This window comes from Podarcis erhardii (assembly GCF_964252035.2).
Source record: "Podarcis erhardii genome assembly, chromosome: 1".
Classification (NCBI taxonomy): Eukaryota; Metazoa; Chordata; class Lepidosauria; order Squamata; family Lacertidae; genus Podarcis; species Podarcis erhardii.
Genome location: NC_138497.1, coordinates 12,406,767 through 12,434,336, shown reverse-complemented (window position 1 = coordinate 12,434,336; position 27,570 = coordinate 12,406,767). Strand labels below are relative to the sequence as shown.

The 27,570-nt window shown below is 46.1% G+C and overlaps 1 protein-coding gene and 1 long non-coding RNA gene across 2 annotated transcripts in view; one reads left to right on the top strand and one right to left on the bottom strand.

Moving 5' to 3' along the window:
- The window catches only part of LOC309345425, a 469,580-nt gene that overhangs the window by 150,563 nt on the left and 291,447 nt on the right, over positions 1-27,570 (top strand). The gene's annotated exons all lie outside the window — the stretch shown is intronic.
- Positions 801-26,492, bottom strand: GPR132 (G protein-coupled receptor 132). Its single transcript, XM_081865198.1, has 2 exons — positions 26,258-26,492; positions 801-2,347 (listed from the first exon to the last, which is right to left on the bottom strand). Exon 2 carries the CDS (start codon positions 2,314-2,316, stop codon positions 1,315-1,317), a length of 1,002 nt encoding a protein of 333 aa, XP_081721324.1. The 5' UTR covers positions 2,317-2,347; positions 26,258-26,492; the 3' UTR covers positions 801-1,314.

The window sequence follows — 27,570 nt, the reverse complement described above, 5'->3', positions numbered from 1 at the left end:
GGCAGATGAAGATGATGGACTTTGCAGAACTGGCGAAGCTGACAGGAAAAATCTGAAACCAGCTTGATCAAGTATTCTAAAAGGACTGGAGTAAATTTATATGATATCTGAAAGATTATTGTAAGCAATTAACATCACTAGCAGGGTTGTCTAAAGACTTGTAATGAGAAATTTTGAGCCATTTTGTAATGAGTATAATTAGAACTGGAAAATGTACAAAATGCAATGATATAAAGGTTAATTTTGAAAGCCATGAGGCGGGAGGGAGGGAAGGCGATAGGCTCTACAGAGCCTCTCTCTCCAAACTTATTTATATGTCTAAGTTTGCCTGCCCTATTCCTGTATATAGGATAGCAAAGAGGGGTAACAGTGTCAAATCAACACTTTGGCAGGCAGAGCAGCTGTGTATCTGCAGATGGAACTGCAGCAATCTAAACATTAAAGTCTTTGGAAAGAATCCTCCTTGTTCTTTGGCAACTGGAAGCCAGAACAAGGATCTTGCCATGCAGACACGGACATCTTAAATGACGACACCATCAACAACTGTGTGAAACAGTTGCTCTAGTGCAGTGGTGGCCAAACTTGGCCCTCCGGCTGTTTTGGGACTACAACTCCCATCACCCCTAGCTAACAGGACCAGTGGTCAGGGATGATGAGAACTGTATTCCTAAAACAGCTGGAGGGCCACGTTTGGCCATGCCTGCTCTAGTGTGACTGCCCCCCCATTAACCCCCACATGCAGAGAGAGAGAGCCACATGCTTTCCGTGCAGCGTTTGTTGTGAACATTAGACGTGGAGCATGCAGTGATGAAGTTGGTCGTTTATTCAAGATACAAACTTGTGAGTTTTTGTACAAGGTCCAATATCGCACACAAAAAAAAAAGGATATCCCAAAGAGGTAATGCAGTAGTTTCCTCTCTGCATTTAGAATTCTCTTGAACTGCTGTAATCCAACCCTTTCCTCTTGGTACAAGGGACAATAAATAATAAACCATGCACAAGCGACGCCAGCTTCCTCACCAGCAGGGTCTCCTAGCATTGTGGGGTCCTTCACTGGTGCATCAGCAAGCATTCCCCAGATTCAGCTGCAAGTTACGAAATCATGACATCATCCTGATATGCAAAACAGCCAGGATTTGCTGAAAGGGCTATTCATCGCGCACAATGCAAACGAGACCGCACTGTGCACTGGCCAGTGCTTATCCCCCAAAGTGGGCAAGTTGTGACTCAGCCCAAGTGACACAAGGGGAAGATGAAGGCGTTGCCTCCCACCCACTTGCTTTTTAACACACAAGTCCTGCAGAGGAGGTGGTGCTACCTGCCCTCTTTATTTCCTGTCTCCTTCGTCGGCCTTTGGGAATCGTCGGCCTTGCTGCTGTCCATCTTGGAGCTGCTGGACAGCTGAATCCCACACGCCGCGAAAGCCCGGCATATTTCACGCCTGGCGTTCTCGCTAGCCAGCACGTAGATGAAGGGGTCGGCCACACTGTTGGCGGTGGAGAAGCAGAGGAACACTACAGAGATCGTGTAGATGCCTCTCTCGAAACTGCAGCTCTCCGCTGGGCGGAGAAAGTAGACTCCGGACCTGATGAGGAGCACCACATGGTAAGGGGCGAAGCAGACCAGGAATATGGCAATGATGGCAATTGCCAGGTGCTTCACTTTCGTTTTCTGGGGTGGGCTGAGGCTGCAGCTGCTCTTGATACACCGGAAGATGCGGTAGTTCATGAAAAGGAGCAGAGTGAATGGAACGAGGAAGCCCACAAAGAACCGTGCCACGTTGTAAAAGGCTATAGGGCGGTTGAGCGGCGTTTCAAAGCAGATCTTGCTGTGCGTTTGCTGTATTTCTTCCTGGAAAAAAACAGGGCAATAGATCACAGCAACCGTGACAAAGAGGGAGGTGGTGACTATCGCAGCTGTCCTCTGGCGCCGTATCCCTCTACTTTCCAGCGCGTACACGACCGCCACGTAGCGGTCGATGGAGATGCAACACAGTAATAGAATGCTAATGTAGATGTTGCAGAAAAAGATGTATCCGGTCACCTGGCAAGATAGGTCCCCCATCTTCCAATCGCGGCCGTTTTGCACGTACAGGATCCAAAGAGGGAGGGTGCACAGGTACATCAGTTCGCAAAGGGAGAGGCCGAAGAGGTAGATGGCAGCGATGGTTCCCTTGCGAATCTGAACGAGCGTCAAGAAGGCAGTTAAGCAGTTGGTTGGGATGCCTATGATAAAGACGGTGCTGTATACCGCAACCAGAAGATGCTGGCTGTCTTTGTACGGCATGGCCGTGGAATTGCACATGGAGTTACTCATCTGGGCTCCTTCATCTGGGCCTTTGGAAGGTCTGGAAGCAAAACGGAGAAAGTTAGATGCGCTAAGGAATGGGAACAGGCCAATGCTGGCCTGCGATCTTTCTTCAAGCCCCCCTCGAAAGCCACCATTTATGCAAAGCCCCTAATGAAAGGGCAAGGGCTCTTGCTCAGTGGTAGGACAGCTGCTTTGCATGCAGAAGGTACCAAGTTCAATTCCCAGCATTGCCTGGTAGGGCTGGGAGGGGCCCCTTGAGAAGATCTGCAAGGGATTGCCTTGCACGAATGCCCCTTTAAGAAGGCCCCAATCCACCTTTATGGCAGCCAGGGTGTTAAGTTGTGGGTGAACATATCAGACGACACAGTGATTCTTCAAATAGCTCTTGTTTATTCATAGGCCAGAACAGAACTGAACTGAAGGGTTCAGCCAGCCTGCTTATATAGAGCTCCAGTACAACGTAACTGTAACAACTTTCTGTAACTATCCAATCCCTGAACGTCACTTTCGATCCCTTATTTGCATATGGGGACCTGAACTATCTACAGTATCCCCCTGCTGGCCCAGGGTGAGAACTTCAGTACATAACACAGGGCTACACCTCAGTCAAGCCCATGTGTAGCAGACAATGGGGGCAGGAAGGGAGGCTGCCTGGCAGCTTGAGAAGGATTTTGTTTTTATTTGAACCCTGCAAGTATGGAATATAAATGCAATACCTAAACAGAGCATGCCTGGGGAATTTTCTAGCTCTCCACCTTTTAGTTTTGAAAATGACTCAAGAGGCTAAAAGCACAGTCAGGTTTGCAAATTCTTGCAGAGTGTCAAGCCAAGGGTGTGTCTCAAATTTAATATGCACAATATGCACTGCACTCACCCCAAACATACTGTTCCTATCTTGTGTCCAGCTTAATGGTGGCTGCATATAGTGCTGATTGGCCAGCACCTGTGATGTCACCAAGAATCTCTGTGTCTATTTGTTTCTCTCCTCTCAACCCAATTTCCTAGAGCTGGGGTTCCTCAACTCCCCTCACCCCGAGCACTGAGGTTCTTGGCAGACCACTGAATGATTTTTCTGCTTGTTGTAGCTATTCCAAAGTGCTGTGCTAGATGCTGTCTCATAAATGGAATGCAAATTGTTGTACAATAAAAAAAGATAAAAGAAGCAATGAAATGTGGTTAAAGATCATTATGAATATTAAATGCAACAGAAGTGCTGTCTCCCATCTTCAACTGCAAATCCCACGATAATTTGCAGACCATCTGAATGAAGTTCATGGACCATAGTTAGGGAAACCCTGTTGTAGAGTAATCTTGCCCTTTAAAAACGATTTCAATAAAGCAACAGATAATTGGATAAACCGATTCTAAGCAAAACTAAATACATAAACTAGTGGTTTTCAACCAGTGTGCCCTGAATGATGGTCAGGGATGCTTGGGCAACACTGGCCTCTGTTCCTCTTTCTTTCCCTCCCTCCTCTGATGCCCTCTCGCATCTCTGCCTCCCAAAGGCTTGCACAGCTGTTTGTTGCAGCAGCCCTGGCTACAAGCTCAGCAGGTGAATGGTGCCTTTGTGGCTGGTCAGGGGGTGCTGGTCAGTGGCGTAGGAAGGGGAGTGCGGTGGGTGCGGACTGCCCCGGGTGTCATCACTGAGGGGGGTGACAAAATGGCAAAAATATGTGTTATTAAAATAAGTAAATAAAAATTGGGCTCTCAACACTTTTTTTGGGGAAAAATAACTCCTGCACCCGCCACACACCCCATCCTACACCACTAATAGCTAGGTGAGGCGGGGGGCACTGGGCGCCTACAGTGTGCCTGAGCCACACATCTCTTCTGCACGCTCCGTGCTACTTTTTCGAGCAGCGTGGGGCTTGCGTCTGCCCACAGCCTCAGCCGCCCTACAGCTGAGGGGAAGGCTCCAGAGAGGCTCCACGCAGTGCACTCTGCCTTGGCTCACCTTGCCCCCTTGGGCAGCTCGCTCCGCCCCTGGCTGCAGGACGTGTGTGCCACACCAGGCACCCAAGCAGGTAGCTACGCCGCTGGTTGCCAGGAGCTGAGTTGGCCTCGGAGTAAGCAAGCAAGCGGGCAAGGGAGCCCAGCCAGTCAGTCTGCCAGCCCTTGCTGCTAGGAATGGACAGGCAGGTTCCAGGCCCCTGTGGGGCAGTATAAGGAGGCACCTTTCTTTGGGGTGGGGTGGGGCAGCTCAGAGACCAGGGGCGGCAGCAGCATCTGCCTGCAGGACTCTCAAGGAGAGGGGAGAGGAGACTGAGGGAACACCCCACAAGGGAGTGTTTGAAAAAGGGTGAGAGGCTGCCAGCTCTGCAGGCAAGGGGGGGGGACCTAACTGGGCTCCTGAGCCCCACAGGAAGAACGCAGTTGGTCAAGGGAGCCGTGGACTGAAACCTCTGACATCAACAACAAGCGAAGAGAGAACAAGAAGAGACTGAGGGATGAGCTGTCTGCCATTGTGGTTCTGATGCTGGTTTACCCCACAAATGAAGGCTACGCTTGATCTTTCACAGAAACACAGGAAGCTGTCTTCTGCTGTGTCAGACCACTGGCCCATCTAGCTCAAGATTATTTGCATTGACTGGCTGTGACTCTCCATGGTTTCAGGCAGGGGGTAAATTCCAGCCCTGTCTGGGGATTAAACCTGGGACTCCTTCCATGCAAGCAGATGCTCTGCTGCTGAGCTATATGGCCCTTCTCTTTTCCTATTTCCCAACACAGCTTTGCATTGCTTCTTTTCCTATCCTGGTTGCAGTGGATTTGCAAACTGTCTGCATTTGCTTGTACAGTGGTACCTCTGGATACGAACGAGATCCGTTCCGGAGCCCTGTTCACATCCTGAAGCGAACGCAACCCGCATCTGCACATCTGCGTGTGTGCGGGTCACGATTCCCCGCTTCTGCGCATGCGCGTGACATCATTTTGACCATCTGCACATGTGTGAGCGGCGAAACCCGGAAGTAACGCTGTCCGTTACTTCCTGGTCGCCACAGAGTGCAACCCGAAAGCTCTCAACCTGAAGCAACTTCAACCCGAGGTATGACTGTATACATGGTTTTTCAGAATAAAAGTTTGCAGTCCCATACAGTCACATATCCAACATACAACATAGAAACCAGATTTCAAAGAACCTCCTGGACTTCCCTCCTCCCCTTTCTGGGTCCTATTGCTAATCATTTCCTCCTGCATCTTTTATAATAACCCAAATCTTTTTACCTCTCCACTGTGTCGAAAATTCACCATTAAACTACAAGTGTTATTCCAATCCCACTAATGATTTTAACTGTTTACAATGGTTTTTAAGATAAATTACAAATCCCCACCCCCCATTCCTTATTAAAAATTTGGTCTTCCTGATTTCTGATTCTTCCGGTCATTTTAGCCATTTCCGCGTAATCCATCAACTTGATCTGCCATTCTTCTCTGGTAAAGGTAAAGGGACCCCTGACTATTAGGTACATTCATGACCGACTCTGGGGTTGCGGCGCTCATCTTGCTTTATTGGCTGAGGGAGCTGGTGTACAGCTTCCGGGTCATGTGGCCAGCATGACTAAGCCACTTCTGGTGAACCAGAGCAGCGCACAGAAATGCCATTTACCTTCCCGCCAGAGCGGCACCTATTTATCTACTTGCACTTTGACGTGCTTTCGAACTGCTAGGTTGGCAGGAGCAGGGACTGAGCAACAGGAGCTCACTCCATCATGGGGATTCGAACTGCCGACCTTCTGATTGGCAAATCCTAGGCTCTGTGCTTTAACCCACAGCGCCACCCATGTCCCAGGGATTCTTCTCTGGTGGGGACTTTTATTTTCTTCCTTGGCGAGCTTCATGATCTGCTTCAAAGCCATGACTTCCCTCCTCTCTGGACATTTTGCCTGGGTCTTGCTCCACTTCTGGAAGCCCACTGGAGCTCAATAGCGAGAGCGTCTGCATGGTGCAAGAGCCCTTTCACCATCGCCTCTTGCAAAGCTAACACAGAAACCAACTGCAAGCCTTGCCGTCGAGAGAAAGTTGTAAATGGCTGGGGCCTCAGTTAACGTAAACAGCCCTATCCCTCCCAGCGAGGCCCCCCCCTTTTCTCAGTTCCTTCTGCCTTTTATATTTCCTGTTCCACTATGTGTAAGAAATTATGCAAGTCGCACCAGCTAGAAAGAAAGAAAGAAAGAAAGAAAGAGAGAGAGAGAGAGAGAGAGAGAGAATACCCTCTGTGGCACCTTAAAGGCCAAACCCAACTGTTTCGATAGATTAAGGATGGACAGATTTGCCCGTTTTGGGTCCCTGTTTTTCATCCCCCCCCCCAGGCTTAAATTCAAGTTCTTTACCTTTCCGCAGAAATTTGAATAATAATAATAAAAATAAGCCTCACGAAAATTTGTGAGCATTTGGTTTGAATTATTCTAATGCTCAGATTTTTGCATGCAGTTTTGACTAATATACTTTTGTGTGTGCAAGAAATTCATATGCTGCCCTACACCCACAGGTCTCAGGGCGGTTACAACACAAAACCATAATATAAAAATACGAAATACATAATAGAAATAACTAACAAAAACAACCCAATAAACCCCCTTTCCCCAACACATTTCAAAAGGGCATTGGATGTCAATCAGCCAAAGAGGAATGTTTTTGTATGTTATTTTCACTTGTGCATGACTTTCTGCACATTACTTTGCAGGAGAACTGCACCACAACATTTGAAGGCATTCACATTTAACGGTGAACCTGCCCAGTTCACACTTCCCAAAATGATGCAAAACCCCCCTCCCCCAAATGATGCCTCCTGTCAAAATTTGTGGTTCTCTGAATTTTGCAATGCAGTTCTCCAGAAATGTACATGCTGGCGAAAATAACATACAAAATTGCACTTATCTTAGGGGAATCTGTTTTGCAAAAACGTGTGTATTAGGCAAGATCGTGTAAAAGGAAAATAAAAAATTAGGATATTAGGAGGAATTTGCACTAAAATGAAGGGGAATTTTCACAAGGACTGATGTGGAAATGTGGAGAAGTAAGTTTAGGATTAGAGAAACCATCTCTACCCACGCTTCAGTTCCATGTATCTAGGTGACAAAATTCTTCATGCAATGCATAGATAACTAGAGAACTCGCTCCATAACAGCCACCAATTTGGATGGTTTTAAAAGAGGATTGGACAAATTAGAATTTGCATTGGGCTTGTGGTTTTGATACTTTCCAGCTTCAGGGAAAGTTTTTGCAGCCTGTTGCATTTCTGCACCAACTTGTCTCACAAGGAGCCCTTCTGCTTGGCACACCTGCCACTGAACCCTCGCATGAGGCAAAGGATCATGGGGAATGTTGTAGAGGGCTTATTCACTGGCCAGACTTAACTGTTGCCCTACAGTAGGGCTGGGGAACCTTTTCCTGCTAAGGGTGACGTATCTTCTGGGGATTATCTGCCAGGGGTTACAGGGAAGTGGTGGAAGGAGCCAGATCCAAAGAAGGGGAGGTGCTCACTTCCTTCTCTTTCTCTCCCTGCTGTTCCCCTTTGCCACCCCCAGGAAATTAGACCAAGGGCCATGTGAGGGCTGAAATTTGCCTACTCCCCACCCTCCATGTTAAGTATAATTGTTTAACTGACACCAAAATGGAGAATGCTTGAATGTGTATTGCTGACGTTGGAGATTTTCCATAGCAGCATACCAAGAGCTTTCTGAGCTCTGATTAAGTTAACACTTAACTGAGAATGTTCTCTGCTCTATCATATGAGTGTTTAACTTTAGATCACCTAATCAAGGTATTCAATTGTAAATTGCCATCTTGGAAGGCTGGTGGCTGTTTCTTTGTTCCCAGGCTCCGTGAGTGAAGGATGTGCAAATTACTCACTCCAAGGAGCTTACAGTCTTGGGCTCAAATGCAGGCTAATGGAGCCTCTGTGTATATATGTGTGTGTGTGTGTGAGAGAGAGAGAGAGAGAGAGAGAGCGCTATGTTTGTCAGCTCTGGTTATGTTATTTTATTTCTAAGAAGATGAATGTATGCCTTGGGCAGACATGTGTCTTATGGAACTATCTGGATGTATCTTTGATTGCTTTGTATCTGTTTTGGAAGAAAGTTCTGCAAGTAAAGTTTTGAACAATACCTAACACATTAATGCATTTCTTAATACATTGTCTGGACAATGTTTTATTCCAGGAAGAGGAGTCAGTTTTTATGCATCCATTTGCTTCAAGCTGAACAATATTAAAATCTGCAGTACTCCAGGAATGTACTGCCTTTCAGGTAAGCCACTCTGGGCAATTTGATTATCTAGATTTTGAAACTATGTTCAAGGAGTTTCTTCTGAAGGAAGGGCCATGATTCAGTGCCAGAGCATTTGCCTTGCATGCAGAAGGTCCCAAGTTCTGTCTCTGGCACCTTCAGGTATGTCTGGGAATGTCTCCTGCCTGAAACCCCGGGGAGCTGCTGCCAGCCAGTGTAGACAATACTGGGTTAGATGGACAAATGGTCTGACTCAGGGTAGGGCAGCTTCCTATGTCCCTAAGGTTTTCAAGCATCCCTCAATGAAAACCTTTCAGAGGTATCCCAGGGATCTCTGGAAAATCTTTATCAGGGGTCAGCAAACTTTTTCAGCAGGGGGCTGACCCACTGTCCCTCAGACCTTTTTCAGCAGGGGGCTGACCCACTGTCCCTCAGACTCTATTTTGAAAAAATAATAATGAACGAATTCCTGTGCCCCACAAATAACCCTGAGATGCATTTTAAATAAAAGCACACATTTTACTCATGTAAAAACACCAGGCAGGGCCCATAAATAACCCAGAGATGCATTTTAAATAAAAGGGCACATTCTACTCATGTAAAAACACACTGATTCCTGGACCATCTGTGGGCCAGATAGAGAAGGCAATTGGGCCGGATTCGGCCCCCGGGCCTTAGTTTGCCCACCCATGATCTTTATCATCAGGTTGTCCTAAGCAGCCTGGCTGCAAGGCAGGCCATTCTTGGAAGACAAGGTGTGAGCAAACACCAGCCCTTGGCCTGATTTCAGGTGGCCCTTGACAAAAAAAAGTGGGTGGCAGAGAAAGAGTTAATCATTAACTCTGCATGTTGCTCAGAGTCCCTTAGAAAAACACTTGTGGAAAAACCCCAAGGAAACCCAAAGCCTGGTTATGTGCAGGCACTCCTGGAATCTCTTGCCACTCGGAGACGAGGGTGTTCACAACAGCACCCATTGTGCTCTTTGCGATATTGTGGGCTCCTTTGGCTGGACCAGAATCAGAAAGGTGGCATATAAATAAAGTTATGAGTAAATAAAAGTAAGATCAATGCGCCTGGACACCGAATGCACATCTACTGCTCTTCTTAGCACCGGCGGGAACTTCCACTTCAGAAAGCAACGGTTGCTGTGCGTCTTTAAGTTGTGGTTATTCTATACTAAGAACAGCCAGATCCATTGTGAAATAAAACACCTGCTTTTCAGGCTGCGGTCAGGTTGCTAACACACCTTGCCAGTGCAGGACAGGATATTGACAGGGTTGGGCAGGCTTTTAGGGGGCGGGTAGGATAGTCAAGCAGCAAAACCTGCTGAAACAACAGGGGTATTAAAATGGGGGGGGGGCACTCGTGTGGTGCTTTTGTTGTTTATGTATTTAGTTTTGCTTAGGATCATCTTTGAAATGGCCGGGTTTTGCAACTATGGGTTCCTCCAGCTGCCCTATTTATTGGGTGTTCAACCTGATTTGCTTGACCAAAGCCTACAGGAAGGATAGATTATGGTCAGTCTTTATCGTGTGTTTCATAGAATAACAGACTCATAGAGTTGGACTTTGTCAAAAGCCTTAATGAAATGAAGATACACTATGTCCACAACATTCCCCTGATCCACCAAGCTTGTAACTCCATCAAAAAAAGAAATGAGATTCACCTGGCATTGAGAAAACCATGTAATCAAAGCATCCCTTTCTAAGCACTCACAGACTTATCTGTTCTAGGACCTTTCCTGATACTGATGTCAAGCTCACCAGTTGGTATTTACCCAGGTCTTCTTTTCTCCCCTTTTTGAAGATGGGGACAACATTTGCCTGCCTCCAGTCTGGAGGGACCTCACCTGTTCTCCAAGAATTCTCAAAGAACATAGACAAAGGCTCTGAGACTACCCCTGCAAGCTCCTTTAGTTCCCTTGGGTGCTGCTCATCAAGCCCTGGAGATTTGAATTCATTTAAAGTAGATGGGTGTTCCCTTACCACTTCTCTTCCTATCTTGGGCTGCAACTCCCTGTGGCGATCACACAGGGTCCCCGGACGTTTCACCGTCTATTGATCCCTGTGCCACCACTTTATTTCTCGCTGCCACCACCCAGGCCCTACCTGGTACAATACTGAGTCCAGTCAGGGTTACATTGGAACATAAACTTCTGTTTATTTATTGCAGTTGAACAAGCGTGTGGTTTCATAAACAGTATCGGTCAATTACATTCATGGGGTGCCTATCCAGACCTATAACTTGCGCTACCAGCTCTCACTCACTAAACCACCTCTCAGATATTTACTTGTCTTCCTAGCCCCTAACTGTTCCTGACTCAGCTTATTTCGCTACACTAACTCAACCTACCCACAGACTCTATCCTAATTCACTCCCACTCCAATCAACCACCCAACTCCCAACAAATTCCTTCCTTTGCCCCTCCCAGATCTGGTTTTATAGTCCCTCTGTCTCCACCCCCTGGGTCCTGATTGGGTAACCTGTTTAACTATTTCACCTCCAGAACTCTCATATGTTAACGTCACACTCGCTCCTTCCATCATTTATTTTGTTACCACTAGGTTTGGCACTGCTTTCCTTTTGGGCGAAGACAGAGGAAAAATAGGTGTTGAGTAGTTCTGCTTTCTCGCTGTCACCCAACAGCCTTTCTTCATCTTCTTCACGCAGACGACCTACCACTTGCCTCTTCCTCCTGTTGTTTCGGACATATCCGATGAAACCTTTATTATTATTATTATTATTATTATTATTATTATTATTATTATTATTACTGGCCTCTCTTGCAAGCCTGAGCTCATTCTGAGCTTTAGCCAGCCCAACCTTCACCCTGCAACCACTGGCTACTCATGTATACTCCTCCTTTGTGATTTCACCTTTCTTCCATTTCTTAGATTTGTTTGATTTGCTTGCAGGGAGGTTATACACCTATGAGCACTTGTCCTGATTTGCTTATGTGGGGCTGTTTATGAGCATTCCTCCTGATAGGTCTGCAGATTATACAACGTTGCCTATTTGATGAGCATTTATCTTGATTTGTTTACAAAGTGGTTAAATGGAGCTGTGTCAAAGCAAGGCATATTCCACACTTTCATGTGCATTTTCCCACCACTTTCCTTTTCGCAAGACTTTTATAGACTTCTGTCTTGTCCCCTCTTACTTGCCTTTTCCCTGGACTAAAAAGTCACACGGTCCCAACAGTTCCACCCAATGTCTGCAAGATGACTGGGTTCCTCTCTTCAGTGTTAAGGAAACAGCTCCTATGTTTTGTTTAGTTTTAAAAAGAGGACCTGAGAACAGGCATCTTGTTCTATGAAAGAGGATGTGGAAATAGTAGAAACATCTGTTCAAAGCCCACTCAAAAATGCCCCAAAGCTCCTCTTTGGGAGAGTTCTTAACAGCATAATGCAGTCATACCTCGGGTTGAAGTAGCTTCGGGATGAATATTTTCGGGTTGCGCTCTGTGGCGACACGGAAGTAACGGAGTGCGTTACTTCCGGGTTTTGCTGCTCATGCAGACGCTCAAAACGACGTCACACGCTGTCGTGGAAGCGGTGAAACGTGACCCGCGGAGACACGCAGTTGCGTCTTACATTTACTTCAGGATGCAAACGGGGCTCCGGAATGGATCCCGTTCGTATCCAGAGGTACCACTGTATTGTTATAGACGGGGGGCAGTGCTAAACCCTAGGGTTAACTGGGTGAGAGGTGAAAAGAGAGTTTTTAGCAGGGTGTTCTGGGAAGAAGAAGGGAGAATAAAGACTGGGATTCATCTTGGGCAGGCTGGCTGAAGGCTGGCTGGGAGAGATGCCTTGGACTCCAGAGCTGCTTTGCTGTGAGGGACAAGCCCCTCTTGAAATGACCATGCTGTAAGATATGGACTGAAGTGTAAATAGGTGAATAAGCCATATTTCTTAAAACTACAACAGTTTCTGCCATGTCTCAATTCTCCAAAGGAACACAGACCCTGAGTGAATGCCTGGTACCCAATGGGCTCTTGTTGCAGCTTGGCAGAGGGTGTGGGTGGCACGCAACTTTTGTAACGATATTATCTCCTAACGCCTTAGGGGCAGTGATTCCCAAATCACTGGGAGGGACCGTAGCACAATGGTGAGGCATCTCCTTTGCATGCAGAAGGTCCTAGCCAGGTACAATTCCAGGAATCTCCCACAATGCCCTTAACGTAATGTTTCCCGGGGCATTGTGGGAAACAAAGATGGGGGCCTCCCAGTTGGTGTTTGGAACCTGCCATTTTAATTTCCCACAATATTCTTGAGAAATATAGGCACTGTGGGAAATTTAAACAGTGGCTGGCATGGGCTAGGTTGCTGCTGCCTGTTGCCTCTTTGGGTAAGGGTGCCAGCTTGGCTCAAACTTAGAGTCAGTCCTGTTGTTGTAGGGGAAAGTGAAAAGAACGGAGGTGTTTAGATACTGAACCAAGCAGGGAATCACACCAGGCCATGCATGTCTGCGTGGTAACACAGGTTGCCAGTGTGGGAGAAGCAGGGTGGGAGAGCAGATAAAAACAGACAGAGTGTGTGAAGAAATAACAACGGCAACCAAATTTCCTGTTGACTTTACTGTTAGGTTAGTGGGTTATGAACTGATCCAGTTTTTAGTTGTTTACCGCCTCGTCTTCCAACATTTGTCAACCTGGTGCCCTCCTGATGCCAACTCCCACCGTCGCTGGCTGGGGCTGATGGGAATTTGCAGTCCAGAACATCTGGAAAGTGCCAGGTTGGCAAGCGCTATAGTAATAGTATATTTTGTGAGCTGCTCTGTGATCAGGGTGGTGTGGTGTTCAAGGCTTCTGTTGACACCAAGATTTAATTTTTGGTGATGCATTATTTTTATTTTTGCATTTTGTTGTTAGACCTTATTAAGGGTATAGTTCAATTTTGTGGAATATTTTTGGATGAGAGGCTTTCACTAACTTACCGATTATTTCATTGAATAATCAAATCATAGATTTGTAGAAGGGACCCTGAGTTACTTCCCCCTCTTTCTTTTAAATAAAAATAAACATAAAGCAAAAAGAAAGCAGCTTGTTGTATTCTGTAAATTATGAATTGTAGGGAAATTCCGCCCCCCCCCCCGAGTTGTGATCCGCCTTGAGCGTAATTTACTATAGAATGGTATAGACACAGGATGATGACAATGGGGAATTAATTTGATCTTTGTTGACTATGAGAATTACAGGGGAAACTAACATGACAAAAGAACCTTAGTAGCATACATTCCAGGGTTATTAGATAACAACTTGTTCTCATTTGCTTGCTACCATCTCTACCCAGTTCCTTTTTTAAAAAAAAAAAGAGGTTTTATTAAAACTTTTGCGTAGTACAATAAAAAACAAACTGATCTAAACAAAGAAGAAAGGAAGAAAAGAGAGCTAAAGAAAGAGAGATAGAAAAATGTGAAGCCCTCTCTCACAGATATACAGTCATACCTTGTTTCTCAAACGCTTTGTTACTTGTACTTAAGTGTTCCGGTTTTTGAACGTTCTTTCAAAGCTGTATGTCCGACACAGCTTCCGATTGAGTACAGGAAGCTCCTGCAGCCAATCGGAAGCTGCGCCTTGTTTTTCAAACAGTCCCGGGAGTTGAATGGACTCCTGGAATGGATTAAGTTCGACAACCAAGGTACCACTGTATCTTAACTTTTGTCCCATGCAGAAAAAGGTGTATCCTCCCAGCTCTCACCTGGGAGCATCCCTTTCTTCCCCCAGCCTCGCACCCTGGGAGATCTTCACTTCCCTGCCTCTCACACAGGGAGAAAAAAGGACCGGAGAGGTATAAAGAATTTTAAAAGGACCGGGGTGGGGGTGGGGTGGGGGGAGGACCAGAGAGGAATACAGAATAAAACTATCCAACTATCCGTCTGTCAGCTGTATATACAAGATTTCTTGAAAATATTTGAAATTATCACTCCAAGGTAATACCCAGTTATTCTTCCTTCTGCTGTCTCTGTCCAGTTCCTGAGCAAAACGGATACAGTGGTACATCGGGTTAAGTACTTAATTCGTTCCGAAGGTCTGTACTTAACCTGAAACTGTTCTTAACCTGAAGCACCACTTTAGCTAATGGGTCCTCCTGCTGCCGCCGCGCCACCGGAGCATGATTTCTATTCTCATCCTGAAGCAAAGTTCTTAACCTGAAGCACTATTTCTGGGTTAGCGAAGTCTGTAACCTGAAGCGTATGTAACCTGAAGCGTATGTAACCCGAGGTACCACTGTAGATACCTTAAAGTCTTCTAGACCTCTACAAGGGCCTGTGGTATTCTGCACTCTGTTGGGCATGGGTAGCCCTGGAGACACCAAACTACAAGGCAGCTAGCAAAACTCTTTCTTTCCTCTTCACAAAGCTCAGCAACCACAAATTGGTTGCAAAGAAATTGTGTTTTCAGCTTGGTTCCGCTGCCCACAGGCTAGCAAGGCGAAAGAACCTTGAGAGTGAGAGTGGAATGAAGCTATGTGGTTTTAGCAGTAATGTTATAAAGGATTAAGTAAAAATGGATTGTTAACAGGTCAGAATGTAAAGTTACAATATATTAAGATAAATTAGTAAGATAAAAACAAAGAAGGAAAGGATTTGCTGAAACAACTAATGAACTAGAATACAAAAAAGGGAGGTGTGAGGAGGTCAAGGAAACAAGCAAATGATAGATAAGATATGGAAAGATGGATTTGTTCTTAATTGTTTTTTTTTCTTCTGTATTTTGTATTTTCTGTTTTCCTTTTTCTTTCTTTTTTATTCTTGTAACTTTTTGAAACACCAATAAATATATATATTTTTTTTTAAGAGAGTGAGAGTCTTCCTCACGGGTTCCACCCCACGCCAAACCCCTGTCATGTCTAGTTTCTGTAACATTTAAAGGGTACCTGAGAATATTAGTTGCTGGAGGACTCATTTGCCTACCATCTCGAGGGGAAAGTAATACTTGGCAACAGTATGTATTATAAGGATCTGGGGGTTGATGCCAATGCTTAATCCTCTGCAGGGTACACCCATAGGTTAATGAACATGGCAAAGATAGCCTTTCATTCCAGTGGGTCTACTCTGAGTAGGACTTGACTGTTGTGATCTGTGGAACTGGTACTTTTGCAAGCACCATATAATCTCTGTCCTGCACTCGCCAGAGACCACCAGTGCTTTAGTGCGGCAACATTTGTTCTCTGAAACTCCCTGCCTTTTGATATTAGGCTGGTGCCTTTGCTGTGCTTTTCTTGACAACTGTTAAAAAGTTTAAGTGATCCTACCTAGAAATGTAATGTTATTAGGTGTGCACTCTTCCCACCTTGGATCAAATCTATGCTTCCAGGTGTCACAGGAAAGCTGCAGAGACAGTGCAGGATAGTGCACATCCCAGAAATGATCTCTTTCAGCTTCTGCCTTCTGGAAGGAGGTAAGGTAAAGGTAAAGGGACCCCTGACCATTAGGTCCAGTCGTGACCAACTCTGGGGTTGCGGCGCTCATCTCGTTTTATTGGCTGAGGGAGCCGGCGTACAGCTTCCGGGTCATGTGGCCAGCATGACTAAGCCGCTTCTGGCGAACCAGAGCAGCGCATGGAAACGCCGTTCACCTTCCCGCCGGAGCAGTACCTATTTATCTACATGCACTTTGACGTGCTTTCAAACTGCTAGGTTGGCAGGAGCAGGGACCGAGCAACTGGAGCTCACCCCGTTGCAGGGATTCAAACCGCCAACCTTCTGATCGGCAAGTCCTAGGCTCTGTGGTTTAACCCACAGGGCCACCCACCCACCTGAGAAAGAGTTTCTATCCAAATGCGATTTTGGTTTTAAACGTAGTGTAAGGTAGTCTCTATAGGAGTATATTGTATTTAATTATGGGGTATCAGAGTTTTTAGGGGGATAACCAGGCTGGGATAGGTGGGATAGCAGGCTTGTTGGTTTTTGAACGTCTGATGTAGATTTTTTCAATTTCATGGTTCTGTATGGGACAATGACAATAAAGATTATCGCATCGTACTGTTTTTTTTAAAAAAACTGCTGATTATTTGTCTATACCCCGATGCATTTAATTACGTCTATCTGTTTCCAAGTTTAATTTTACTAGTGTTGTCTATTGAATATTTGATACTGTTCCACAAGTGCTAGCTCAGTCGCTAGAGAATGAGAATGTTAATCTCAAGGTCCTGGGATCTGAGCCCCGTGTGGGGCGAAAGATTCCAGCATTGCAGGGGGCTGGACTAGATGATATTTGCGGTGCCTTCCAAGTCTATGATTCTATGTACACTGCTTAGAGGAGGGGGCAGTGGGGCATAGCTGTCAACTTACAGATTTGAAAATAAGGGACCAGCAGCCTTGAAAATAAGGGACCAGCAGCCAAAATAAGGGACCTGCAGCCTCACCTGTTCCAGGCACTCCTGTCTTCCTGTCCTCCTGCAGTCTGGTCAAACTCATGCTGGTAGCTTCGAGAACACTGTCCAACCAACTTTGTAACCAGAGGTTCAACTGGATAGAATCTGAATCACATGCACCACAAGGCCTATGCAGCCTCAACTTAAGATGGCTCCCCGGCCTGACTTTGCACTGCAAAGTTTGCAGCAGCACGTGCAACAAAATGGCGTCCAGCATTCAAAACCCCCCTCAGCTTGCATTAACTAGCCACACACAAGGCATGCAAGCTTCACCCCTCAGTCGTTCTTAGACTTCTTATTGGGTGAGCAACACAGCCAAGCAACACAGTTGGAGCCTCCCTCCTCCCTGGCCGGCAGGGGGGGAGGGAGAGGAGCTGCTTCCTTTGAAATTTAAGGGACATCATTTAAGGGACATTTAAGGGACATCCATCAATAAGGGACAGCAGCGGGACATGGCGCTGGAATAAGGGACTGTCCCTTCAAATAAGGGACACTTGACAGCTATGCAGTGGGGCTGATTAAGCAATACATTTTACAATATACAACACATAGCTAAACTATGGAACTCACTGCCACAGGAAGCAGTGATAGCCGCCAACATGGATGGCTTTCACAGAGGAGTGAGCTAGCAAAGGCTACTAACCATAATAGCTATACTCTGCCTCCATGGTCAGAGGCAGCAATGCTTCTGAATTCTAGTTGCTGGAAACCACAGGAGGTGAGAGAGCTCTTGTGTTCCGGTCCTGCTTGTGGGTTAATAATAATAATAATAATAAGATGCGGGTGGCGCTGTGGTCTAAACCACAGAGCCTAGGACTTGCCGATCAGAAGGTCGGTGGTTCAAATCCCTGCGACGGGATGAGCTCCCGTTGCTCGGTCCCAGCTCCAGCCCACCTAGCAGTTCGAAAGCACGTCAAAGTGCAAGTAGATAAATAGGTAGCACTCCGGCGGGAAGGTAAATGGCTTTTCCGTGTGCTGCTCTGGTTCACCAGAAGCGGCTTAGTCATGCTGGCCACATGACCCGGAAGCCGTATGCTGGCTCCCTCGGCCAATAAAGTGAGATGAGCGCCGCAACCCCAGAGTCGGTCACGACTGGACGTAATGGTCAGGGGACCCTTTACCCTTTACCTAATAATAATAATATATTACTTATACCCCACCCATCCGGCTGGGTTTCCCTAGCCACTCTGGGCTTCTTTCAACATACATAAAAACAGAATAAAACATCAAACACCAAAAACCTCCCTAAACAGGGCTGCCTTCAGATGTCTTCTAAAAGTCAGATACAGTGGTACCTCGGGTTAAGTACTTAATTCATTCCGGAGGTCCGTTCTTAACCTGAAACTGTTCTTAACCTGAAGCACCACTTTAGCTAATGGGGCCTCCCGTTGCCACCGCACCGCGATTTCTGTTCTCATCCTGAGGCAAATTTCTTAACCCAAGGTAATATTTCTGGGTTAGCAGAGTCTGTAACCTGCAAGTGTATGTAACCCGAGGTACCACTGTAGTTGTTTATTTCCTTGACATCTGATGGGAGGGTTTTCCACAGGGAGGGTGTTCCACCACCAAGAAGGCCCTCTGCCTGGTTCCCTGTAACCTCACTTCATGTGGTGAGGGAACCACCAGAAGGCCCTTGGAGATGGACTTCAGTGTCCGGGCTGAAAGATGGGGGTGGAGACGCTCCTTCAGGTATACTGGGCCGAGGCTGTTTAGGGCTTGAAAGGTCAGCATCAGAGCATGTGGTTGTTCACTGTGAGACCAGGATACAGGACTAGATGGGCCATTGCTTCTTCTTATGTTCTTCATACCTTGTTGATCAAGAAAGGCTTGTCTGGAACAGGAAGTTCTCTTATACCTTGTCCTTCTCAGGAGGATCCAATGGGCAACATGCGTTGGCAGAGGAAGTTGAGTATCTGAATGCCCTTCACTGAGAAGGCTACTACCACAAGCAGGTCAGTGGTTTGCCACACAGGACAGATGTGCGCAGTTCTCAGAAGCTTCTGTAATTTGCTCTCCAACCAGACTTAGAAACCATGCTTTCAAGTGGCTTTGCAAGTTGTAGCTTGCGCACCACCTATGGTTAGGTGGGATGTCTGATCTGACAAACCATAGCTATGGCGGTTGCTTCACATCTAGTGGTCATTCCACCCACAGACAGAAGAGCTGAGCATATCAAAAGTGAAAGCAGATAGTTCCCAGCTTGCTGCATCAGTAATGCACCAAGGTGGGTGGAAGGGATGAATCACCTTCTTTTTGGAATGTCAAGAACTAATGAAGAGGCTCTAAGGGAACCTGTTCTGGCCGGAGAAGCCTGATTTTTAGCCCCACCCACATCCCAGTGAGCTAAAGTTGACAGGCATGCGGTCGCCCACCTGTCAATCACCAAATGTCATCATTACATCAGGTGAGGCTTCCCTTTGAAGCCCCCATTGTCGGGAATCACAGGGCTTTCAAACAGCCCTTGGGGAACATCATAACATGGTGATGTTTATCAAGGGCTTTCAGATGCCCTCTACTCCATGCTTCTCCAACAAAGATCTGAGGATGGGGGTTCATTTTAAAGCCTTCAGCATTGTCCTGATCGGCTTGCAAAGCTTGGGATGGGGGTATTTGAAAGCCTTGAGTTAAGGTGTGCTTGGATGGGGTGGGATTGCGCTTTCAAACAATCCCTCTGTGTTTTGCTTTTAAACTGTGGAGGTTTGAAAGAGAATCACATTGGGTGGATGTTGGGAGGTGTGCCTGCTCGATCAGGGAAATAACCAGCTCACCTTGCTCGATCAAAGGAACAACTGGGAATTTTAAGCTTCCGATTGTTCCTTTGAAGCCCCGTTCTCACCCTCATCACACCTGACACAATGCAATTTTCAAATTTCTTTTAAAAAAAAGTCCCTTGCGAAAATTCATCCACATTATAGGCTGAAATTTTCCTCATTTTTCTAGGCAGTTTTGCCGAATAGACACCTTTTTACAAGCCGTTTCTCACAATGTAATTCATTTTTTATATGTCATTTTTACTAATATGGACACATTTATATGTACACTTTACTGTAGCAGGTACATTTTTGTACACAGTTCTTGGCTGGAGAACTGCATAGCAAAATTTGGGAAAATGGGAATTTAGAAAGAAGCCTGTATATTCATTGCAACTCCCTTCTCCAATGAACCATACTCTCCAGATCCCCAGCTTTCATTTTGATAAAAGAAGAGCAAGTTTCTATCATTTACAGAACCTGAGAGATGTGAGGTTGGCCTGCTTGCTCCTTTCAGTGTTTTAATTACTTAATTACTTTATTTAATTGCATTTATAACCCAACTTTTCCTCCAAGGAGCTCAAGGTGGCCTATGTGGTTCTCCCTTGCCTCACTTAATCCTCTGTCAGGTAGGTTAGGCTGAGAGGCAGTGAATGGCCTAAGGTTGTCCAGTGTGTTTCATGGCCCAGTGGGGATTTGAACCCTGGTCTCCCAGGTCTTAGTCTGACACTCTGACCACTACACCACACTGGCTCCCTGACTTGGCCTACAGCCGCTACAGAGCCTGTACAGGTAACAGCAATAACGATCATTATTATCCTTAATGAATGTAAGTAAAACATGAATGAGTACATAGGGATGACTACATAAGGGTTAGGGGAAGTATAGTACATCTGTCGGGGGACACATCATGCCCCTTCTGGGGTAGTTTGTCCACCTTTGGTCACCACCTTTGGTCACTCAGCTCTCACCTGTGGCTCCTAGAAGCTGTCAGCATGCAAAAGTAGCCACACCTCGGGAAAGGGCTTAAACTGGCTGGCTAAACCAGGAGAGGCTACCTGATGGGTCTCAAACCCTTGGTGAGTTAGGGACTTTCCCTGCATGCGAAGACAGGCTCCAGGGGATTGAGCAAACAGGACCAATAGTGGGTCCAATGGTCAAGAAGGCGGTTTCTGCACGTGCTGTAGAAGGAAGTGAGGGGCAGAGAGGGCTCATTCACCTGGGAAGGGAGCCCATCTAGGAGAAGAAAAACTCTGGTCCTAAACCCCGGCTGCTTTGCAGGATATCTTCAGGAGAAGGAAAGGCTCTGGAGTAAACCCTACACATATCTGGAGCGGAGTCCCTAAGATGGTTGTCTTAGATGTCTCCTTCCAGCAACTTCTGCAGCCAAGCTAATGCCAGATGTATTGCTCTGCTTTCCCTTGAAGCACATCAGCAAGGCCGAGAGGGGGGTGTCGTTGTCTGGGCAGCCCAGGACTTCCAGACACACTGCCCAGACTCACGCCCCAGAGAGGTCACTTTGGTGCTGCTAACACAGTGGTTTTACTTCCCCCCCACGGAGGTGCACCCCACTGACCCTTGAGATAAATGGATGCCAACAAGGAATAAACTGCCCCTCCTTGACCATTTAGGCTGGCTAAAGGCCATTCCCATTCTTAAGGAAATCAGCCCTGAATGCTCACTGGAAGGACAGATCGTGAAGCTGAGGCTCCAATACTTTGGCCACCTCATGAGAAGAGAAGACTCCCTGGAAAAGACCCTGATGTTGGGAAAGATGGAGGGCACAAGGAGAAGGGGACGACAGAGGGCGAGAAGCTACAAACATGAGTCTGACCAAACTGTGGGAGGCAGTGGAAGACAGGAGTGCCTGGCGTGCTCTGGTCCATGGGGTCACGAAGAGTCGGAAATGACTAAATGACTAAACAACAACAACAAAGGCCTGGTCCAGCCCTGATGCCAGATCCTGTTATGCCAGGCTTATCCGTTGCCCTCCAAATGTTGTTGGACTACAACTCTCATCATCCTTGACCATTGGCCACACCAGCTGGGGTTGATGGGAGTTGGAGTCTAACTATGACTGGAGGGCCATAGGTTCCTCATCTCTTCTTTAGGCCCCTGGCTCTACAATCTAACCTACACTGACCAATGTCTATGGAGAACTGCCTCACCCCTGCAACAGAGTTTGATGCCGAAATCCAGCACCGCCTGAGCTCTGCAAGTGTGGCTTCCTCCCGATTGAAGTGCAGAGTGTTTGAGGATCGGGACATCCGCAAGGAAAACAAAATGCTTGTTTACAAAGATATTGTCCTACCAACCTTACTGTATGGTTGTGAAACATGGACCACGCCATCTCCAACTCCTCAAAAGATTCCATCAATGGTGTCTCTGAAAATTTTTACACATCACTTGGGAAGACAGGCGAACTAATATCAGTGTACTGGAAGAAGCAAAGATCACCAGTGTTGAAGCAATGATTCTTCAACATCACCTTCGCTGGACTGGTCATGTTGTGTGGATGCCTGATTATCGTCTTCAAAAGCAACTACAGTGGTACCTCGGGTTACAGACGCTTCCGGTTACATACTCTGCTAACCCAGAAATAGTACCTCGGGTTAAGAACTTTGCTTCAGGATGAGAACAGAAATTGTGTGGTGGCAGTGGGAGGCCCCATTAGCTAAAGTGGTACCTCTGGTTAAGAACAGTTTCAGGTTAAGAATGGACCTCCAGAACGAATTAAGTTCTTAACCCGAGGTACCACTGTACTCTATTCTGAACTTAAAAATGGAAAGTGTAATGCTGGTGGTCAACAAAAGAGGTCTCAAGGCAAATCTTAAAAAATGTAGTATAAAACACAAACAATTGGGAAACACTTGCCTGCGAGTGCTCCAATTGCAGAACAGCCTTTACCAAAGGTGTCATGGGCTTTGAAGACACTCGAACTCAGGACGCAAGGGAGAAACGTGCTAAGAGGAAGGCATGCTTGGCAAATCCACACCGTGATCAACTCCCGCCCAGAAACCAATGGCCCCACTGTGGAAGGATGTGTGGATCCAGAATTGGCCTCCACAGTCACTTACTACGGACTCACTTTAAAAACTGTGTTTATGGAAGACAATCTTACTCGGCTATGAGTGATTGAAGAAGAAGAAGAAGAAGAAGAAGAAGAAGAAGAAGAAGGGTAAACTACATTTTCTAGGAATCTTTGGATGAAGCCATGCCTGTGTAAATATGCACTTTTTAAAAATATATAAATAAAGGCAATTCTTTCTCTCTGTGTTTATGTGTATATTGTGGATGTCCCTAGATCGAAATCATCCAAAGGAAGTGCAAATTAGCTCACGCCCAAATTAAAACGAAAACACAAAGCTTACAGCAACCATGGACTGGGAAAGGAAGCAGCAGCGAGTCAACTTACAGAGCAGAGAAACAGGCAACCGTCCAACAAGGAAGGGATGTGCAAAGTTTGTCCCTGACCTCTAGGGTAAGGCCCCTCCACAAATGAGAAGTGGGACACAGAAGCAATAATCATGGTGCTGGGCTTTTATCATCCAGAGCCCTTAGCAAAGTCACAGGGAAGAAAGGCAAGGTGCATCTGGGAGGAGGATGGAAGAATGAAAAAGCCTCCTGCCAACTCTCAATTTCACATTTTCTTAAAAAGCTAATGGAATGGGTGGAATGTACAAAGCAACCCCGGTTGTGAAATAAAGATGAGGCAACGAAAGAGGATCCCTGGGTTGTTGAGCTCCAGAGAAGTCACAGCCATCTGAATTTTGAATTTTATTATTATTCATGTTTTTTATATTGTATTTTATGCTGCTTTTACAATTAAGTGTTTTAAATTTGTTGTTAGCCACCCTGAGCCCAGTTTTTGAACTGGGAAGGGTGGGGTATAAATAAAATATTATTATTATTATTACTCTTAATTCAGAGCTGGAATTAGACAGGGTCAGCCCGCCACTAAGCTCACATCCACAAGATACACTCTTATACCACTTCAAACAGTCATCACCATCATTTTATTTGTACCTTTCCATAGTTAAAACCACGTTCCAGGCCATTTACCACATTAAAAAATTCACATAATTGCAAACGGAAGGAAAGTGGTCAAGAACGATACATAAAACACATCGAAAATATACAGCCAAACCGAACGGTTTCCATCATAGTAAGATCTAAAAATAAAGGTACAAAGAAATAACATCATGAACAGCAACAAAAACCCCCAATGAAACCCCCTGAACAACCCCCCCAGCTTCCCCCAAAGAATACTGGGAGCTGTCGTTTGTTAAGTATGCTTTGAGTTGCTAAGGGACCCCTCACAGAGCTATAACTCCCAGCACCCTTAACAAACAAACTATAGTTCACAGGATTCTTTTGTGGGTGGGGAAAACATGACTCCTAAAGTGATGTAAGTGTGCTTTAAATGTATGCTGTGGATGTGACCATAGACTCTTTACCTCCCTGTACCCTCAGGAAAAAAAAGGAGTGGGTGGGAAACCCATTGTCCCGCTAGCAGATAGACCTGGCTGTCTGATGTCACAGGTCAAAAGGGGAGCAATTTACATACAAACATTATGTTAAAAAGCCCAACAACAAGCAGATATCCAAAGTACAGAGATGGCTATAAGATCTCGTGCCTGAAAACATGTGAGCATACAGATTTAGTTATTTGCTGCAGGAATTTTCTGCCTTTCCTCCAAGCAGCTAGAGGCAGATCTGCACATGTATTTCTCTCTTACATTTTACCCTCTTCTACAACAACCGTGTCAGGTAGGGCAGGCTGAGAGATAATGACTAGCCTCATTTGAAGCTAGACTTCCCTGGTCTGATACACAAACCAAGGTACTTACACTGGGTTTCTGAAGCTGCTGAATCTAGCCCAGCACAGTCTTTGCAGATTGGTAAGCAGATGTGGGGGACGCGGGTGACGTGGGTTAAACCACAGAGCCTAGGGCTTGCCAATCAGAAGGTCGGTGGATCGAATCCCTGCGATGGGGTGAGCTCCCGTTGCTTGGTCCCTGTTCCTGCCAACCTAGCAGTTCGAAAGCACGTCAAGTGCAAGTAGATAAATAGATACTGCTCCAGCGGGAAGGTAAATGGCTTTTCCGTGTGCTGCTCTGGTTCACCAGAAGCGGCTTAGTCATGCTGGCCACATGACCCGGAAGCTGTACGCTGGCTCCCTTGGCCAATAAAGCGAGATGAGCGCCGCAACCCCAGAGTCGGCCACGACTGGACCTAATGGTTAGGGGTCCCTTTGCCTTTACCTTTAAGCAGATCTTTAACATCCCAGCACAGACCGACACTTAAAATGCTTAAATAGGGATCTAACTTGGGATCTTGTGCATGTAAATAAATAGACACCGATGTCACTGTTTTTGTAAGGGATTCAATCACATGCCGACAAATTAAGGTTAAACAAGTCTAAGTTGATTGGGAAGTCTTGCAGAAGAAACCCGCTTCCCCAAAGTATCGGACTTTTTGCAATAAAGAAAGTGACGCGAAAATGCACTGGAAAGTGTGGGCTCTCACTTTCTTCCACACAGCTTCATCTAACCTTCCTCAAAACAAAATCAGGATGAACGATCAACAAACACGTTGTCTGGAAGTTCCTGCTGAGCTACAGCTCCTCAGCCAAATGCACAAATCCAGCCATCACAATCTCACTCTCCCAATCTGGATTTTGCAGCCACTACAATTCGTACTGAATAAATGTTCTAACCATGCACCTATTTGATCATGACAAACAACCCTGAGAGGTAGGCTAGGCAGAGATAGAAACCGGCCCAAGGTCATCCAGCAAGTTTTGGGACGGAGTGAGGATGTGAACCTGGGTCTCACAGATCTTTTTCCTGAGAATTCCAACCGCTACATTACACCAGCTCTTGGTTCCAGACAGGCAGTGGCTTTCTATGAGAGCTGATTGTAGGTGACATACACATTATTTCCTGTGATAAACACCTTGAACTGTGAGGTCCTACTCTTGCATTCCACCCGTGAGGCTTTGGGGTGATTATATATTTGTATTCAAAAATGTATACCCAGGGCTTTTTTCAGGTGGAACTCACCGGAACTCAGTTCTGGCACTTCTCAGGTGGGCGCCATTGCCACGATAAGAGAACAAGGGAGGCGTTCATGGTGAGTTCACCTCTTTTCCTAGGAAATAGCACTATATATATCTTTTCTCCTCCCCTCACCCCCCCAAAAGCTGGCATGCAAAACCAATGTGAAACGGAATTACAAAGAAAACATTCCCAGTCTCAAACGAAACACGTGCTCTGCTATGAAGGTATTTGAACTGTCACAAAAACCTCTCGGTCAGCGTGATCACGAGGATGCATGTGGTAATGTTGAGCAATGGTGCTTCTCTATTACCTATGTATTATCTATGTGTGCATATAATTGCCTGTCATCATCCTACAGCTGCTTTCTCTACGAGGGAGTAAATCTCACTGGACCCAGTAAGGCAGGCTTCTGAGTAAAGCTGCAAAGGGTGGTGCTGTGTTTCGCCACATGGGCAACCCCAGTCGAGCACCGAATGGGGCGTCCGTGTCAGAAAATGCCAGTGCCAGAAAACACAAGCGATGGCTTACCTTTGCGATCAGCAGCTCCCGGTTCTTCTCAAGTGCCTTGGAGCTCTCTTTTCACGAAGGAGTATAAGAAGAAGCTGAGGTCCTCCGGCTACTGCTGGCATCGACTTGTCTCTCTCTCCCCCTACATGCATGAAACCGGGGCCAGGAAGTAACAGTCAGTTGTGGTGTTAGCTCATGCTCCAAACAAAGGGAGGGGTGGGGGAGAAACAGAAGAAGAAAAAGAAAAGAACCCTACACAACTAACTCAATTGTTTCAACACTGCCCACTTAATAGGAGTGAGAAATAAATTTTTAAAAAGCGGCATTTCCCAGGATCTTAACTGCATGCTGCAATTGTTAGTATAATCTCTAACTGAGAGGACTGTGCTTTTTTCAGTTTGGAGAAAAGGCGAGTTTGAGGCAACATGATAAACTCTATACAGTGGTACCTCAGGTTACATACGCTTCAGGTTACAGACTCTGCTAACCCAGAAATATTACATCAGGTTAATAACTTTGCTTCAGGATGAGAACAGAAATTGTGCTCTGGAGGCGTGGCGGCAGCAGAAGGCCCCATTAACTAAAGTGGTGCTTCAGGTTAAGAACAGTTTCAGGTTAAGTACGGACCTCCAGAACGAATTAAGTACTTAACCCAAGGTACCACTGTTGAGAAAGGGGATGGAGAAAAGTACCGCCCCCTCTCTCCTAAAACAAGGCCTTGTGGACATTCAATCAGAGCTATCTTTCTAGAAAAAGAGGTGCTGGAACTCGCCATGAAGGCCTCCCTTCTTCCCTTAGAATGCCAATGGCACCCACCTGAGAGTTGCCAGGACTGGGCCATTTAGGGCTTTAAAGGTCAGCACCAACACTTTGAATTGTGCTCAGAAACCGGTGTTATATGGTCTTGGCAGCCACTCCCAGTCACCAGTCTAGCTGCCACACAACCCTGGAGATTAAGAGTCTCATACATTGCCAATTGAGCTATCCCACAGGGATATGTTTAGACCTATGTAATATTGCAGGAAAATTTTCCTCGTGGCACCATATAAAATGTCATAGGGTGGCGAACCCAAAACAAACATTTTCTGCCAATGCTACTGCTATCCTTCCTTCTACGCAACATGATGCACTGCCCATCAATTCAAGTCACCCTGTAATGGCACACATTTTTGCCTAGACTTTCCTTGACCTATAAGATTGGCCCGTTATTTGTTTTTAGAATACTGTTTTACTGTTTTCAAGCTGTGTTTTTGTATTCCAGTCCGAGGTTTCTAAATAACAAGCGGGTTAGAAATGCTTTTTAAACAAGCAAGTAAATTTTGCAGTGCATTTGT

Coding starts and splice junctions, on each gene's coding strand:
- GPR132 (XM_081865198.1), bottom strand. CDS start 2,316: ATGAGTAACTCCATGTGCAATTCCACGGCCATGCCGTACAAAGACAGC.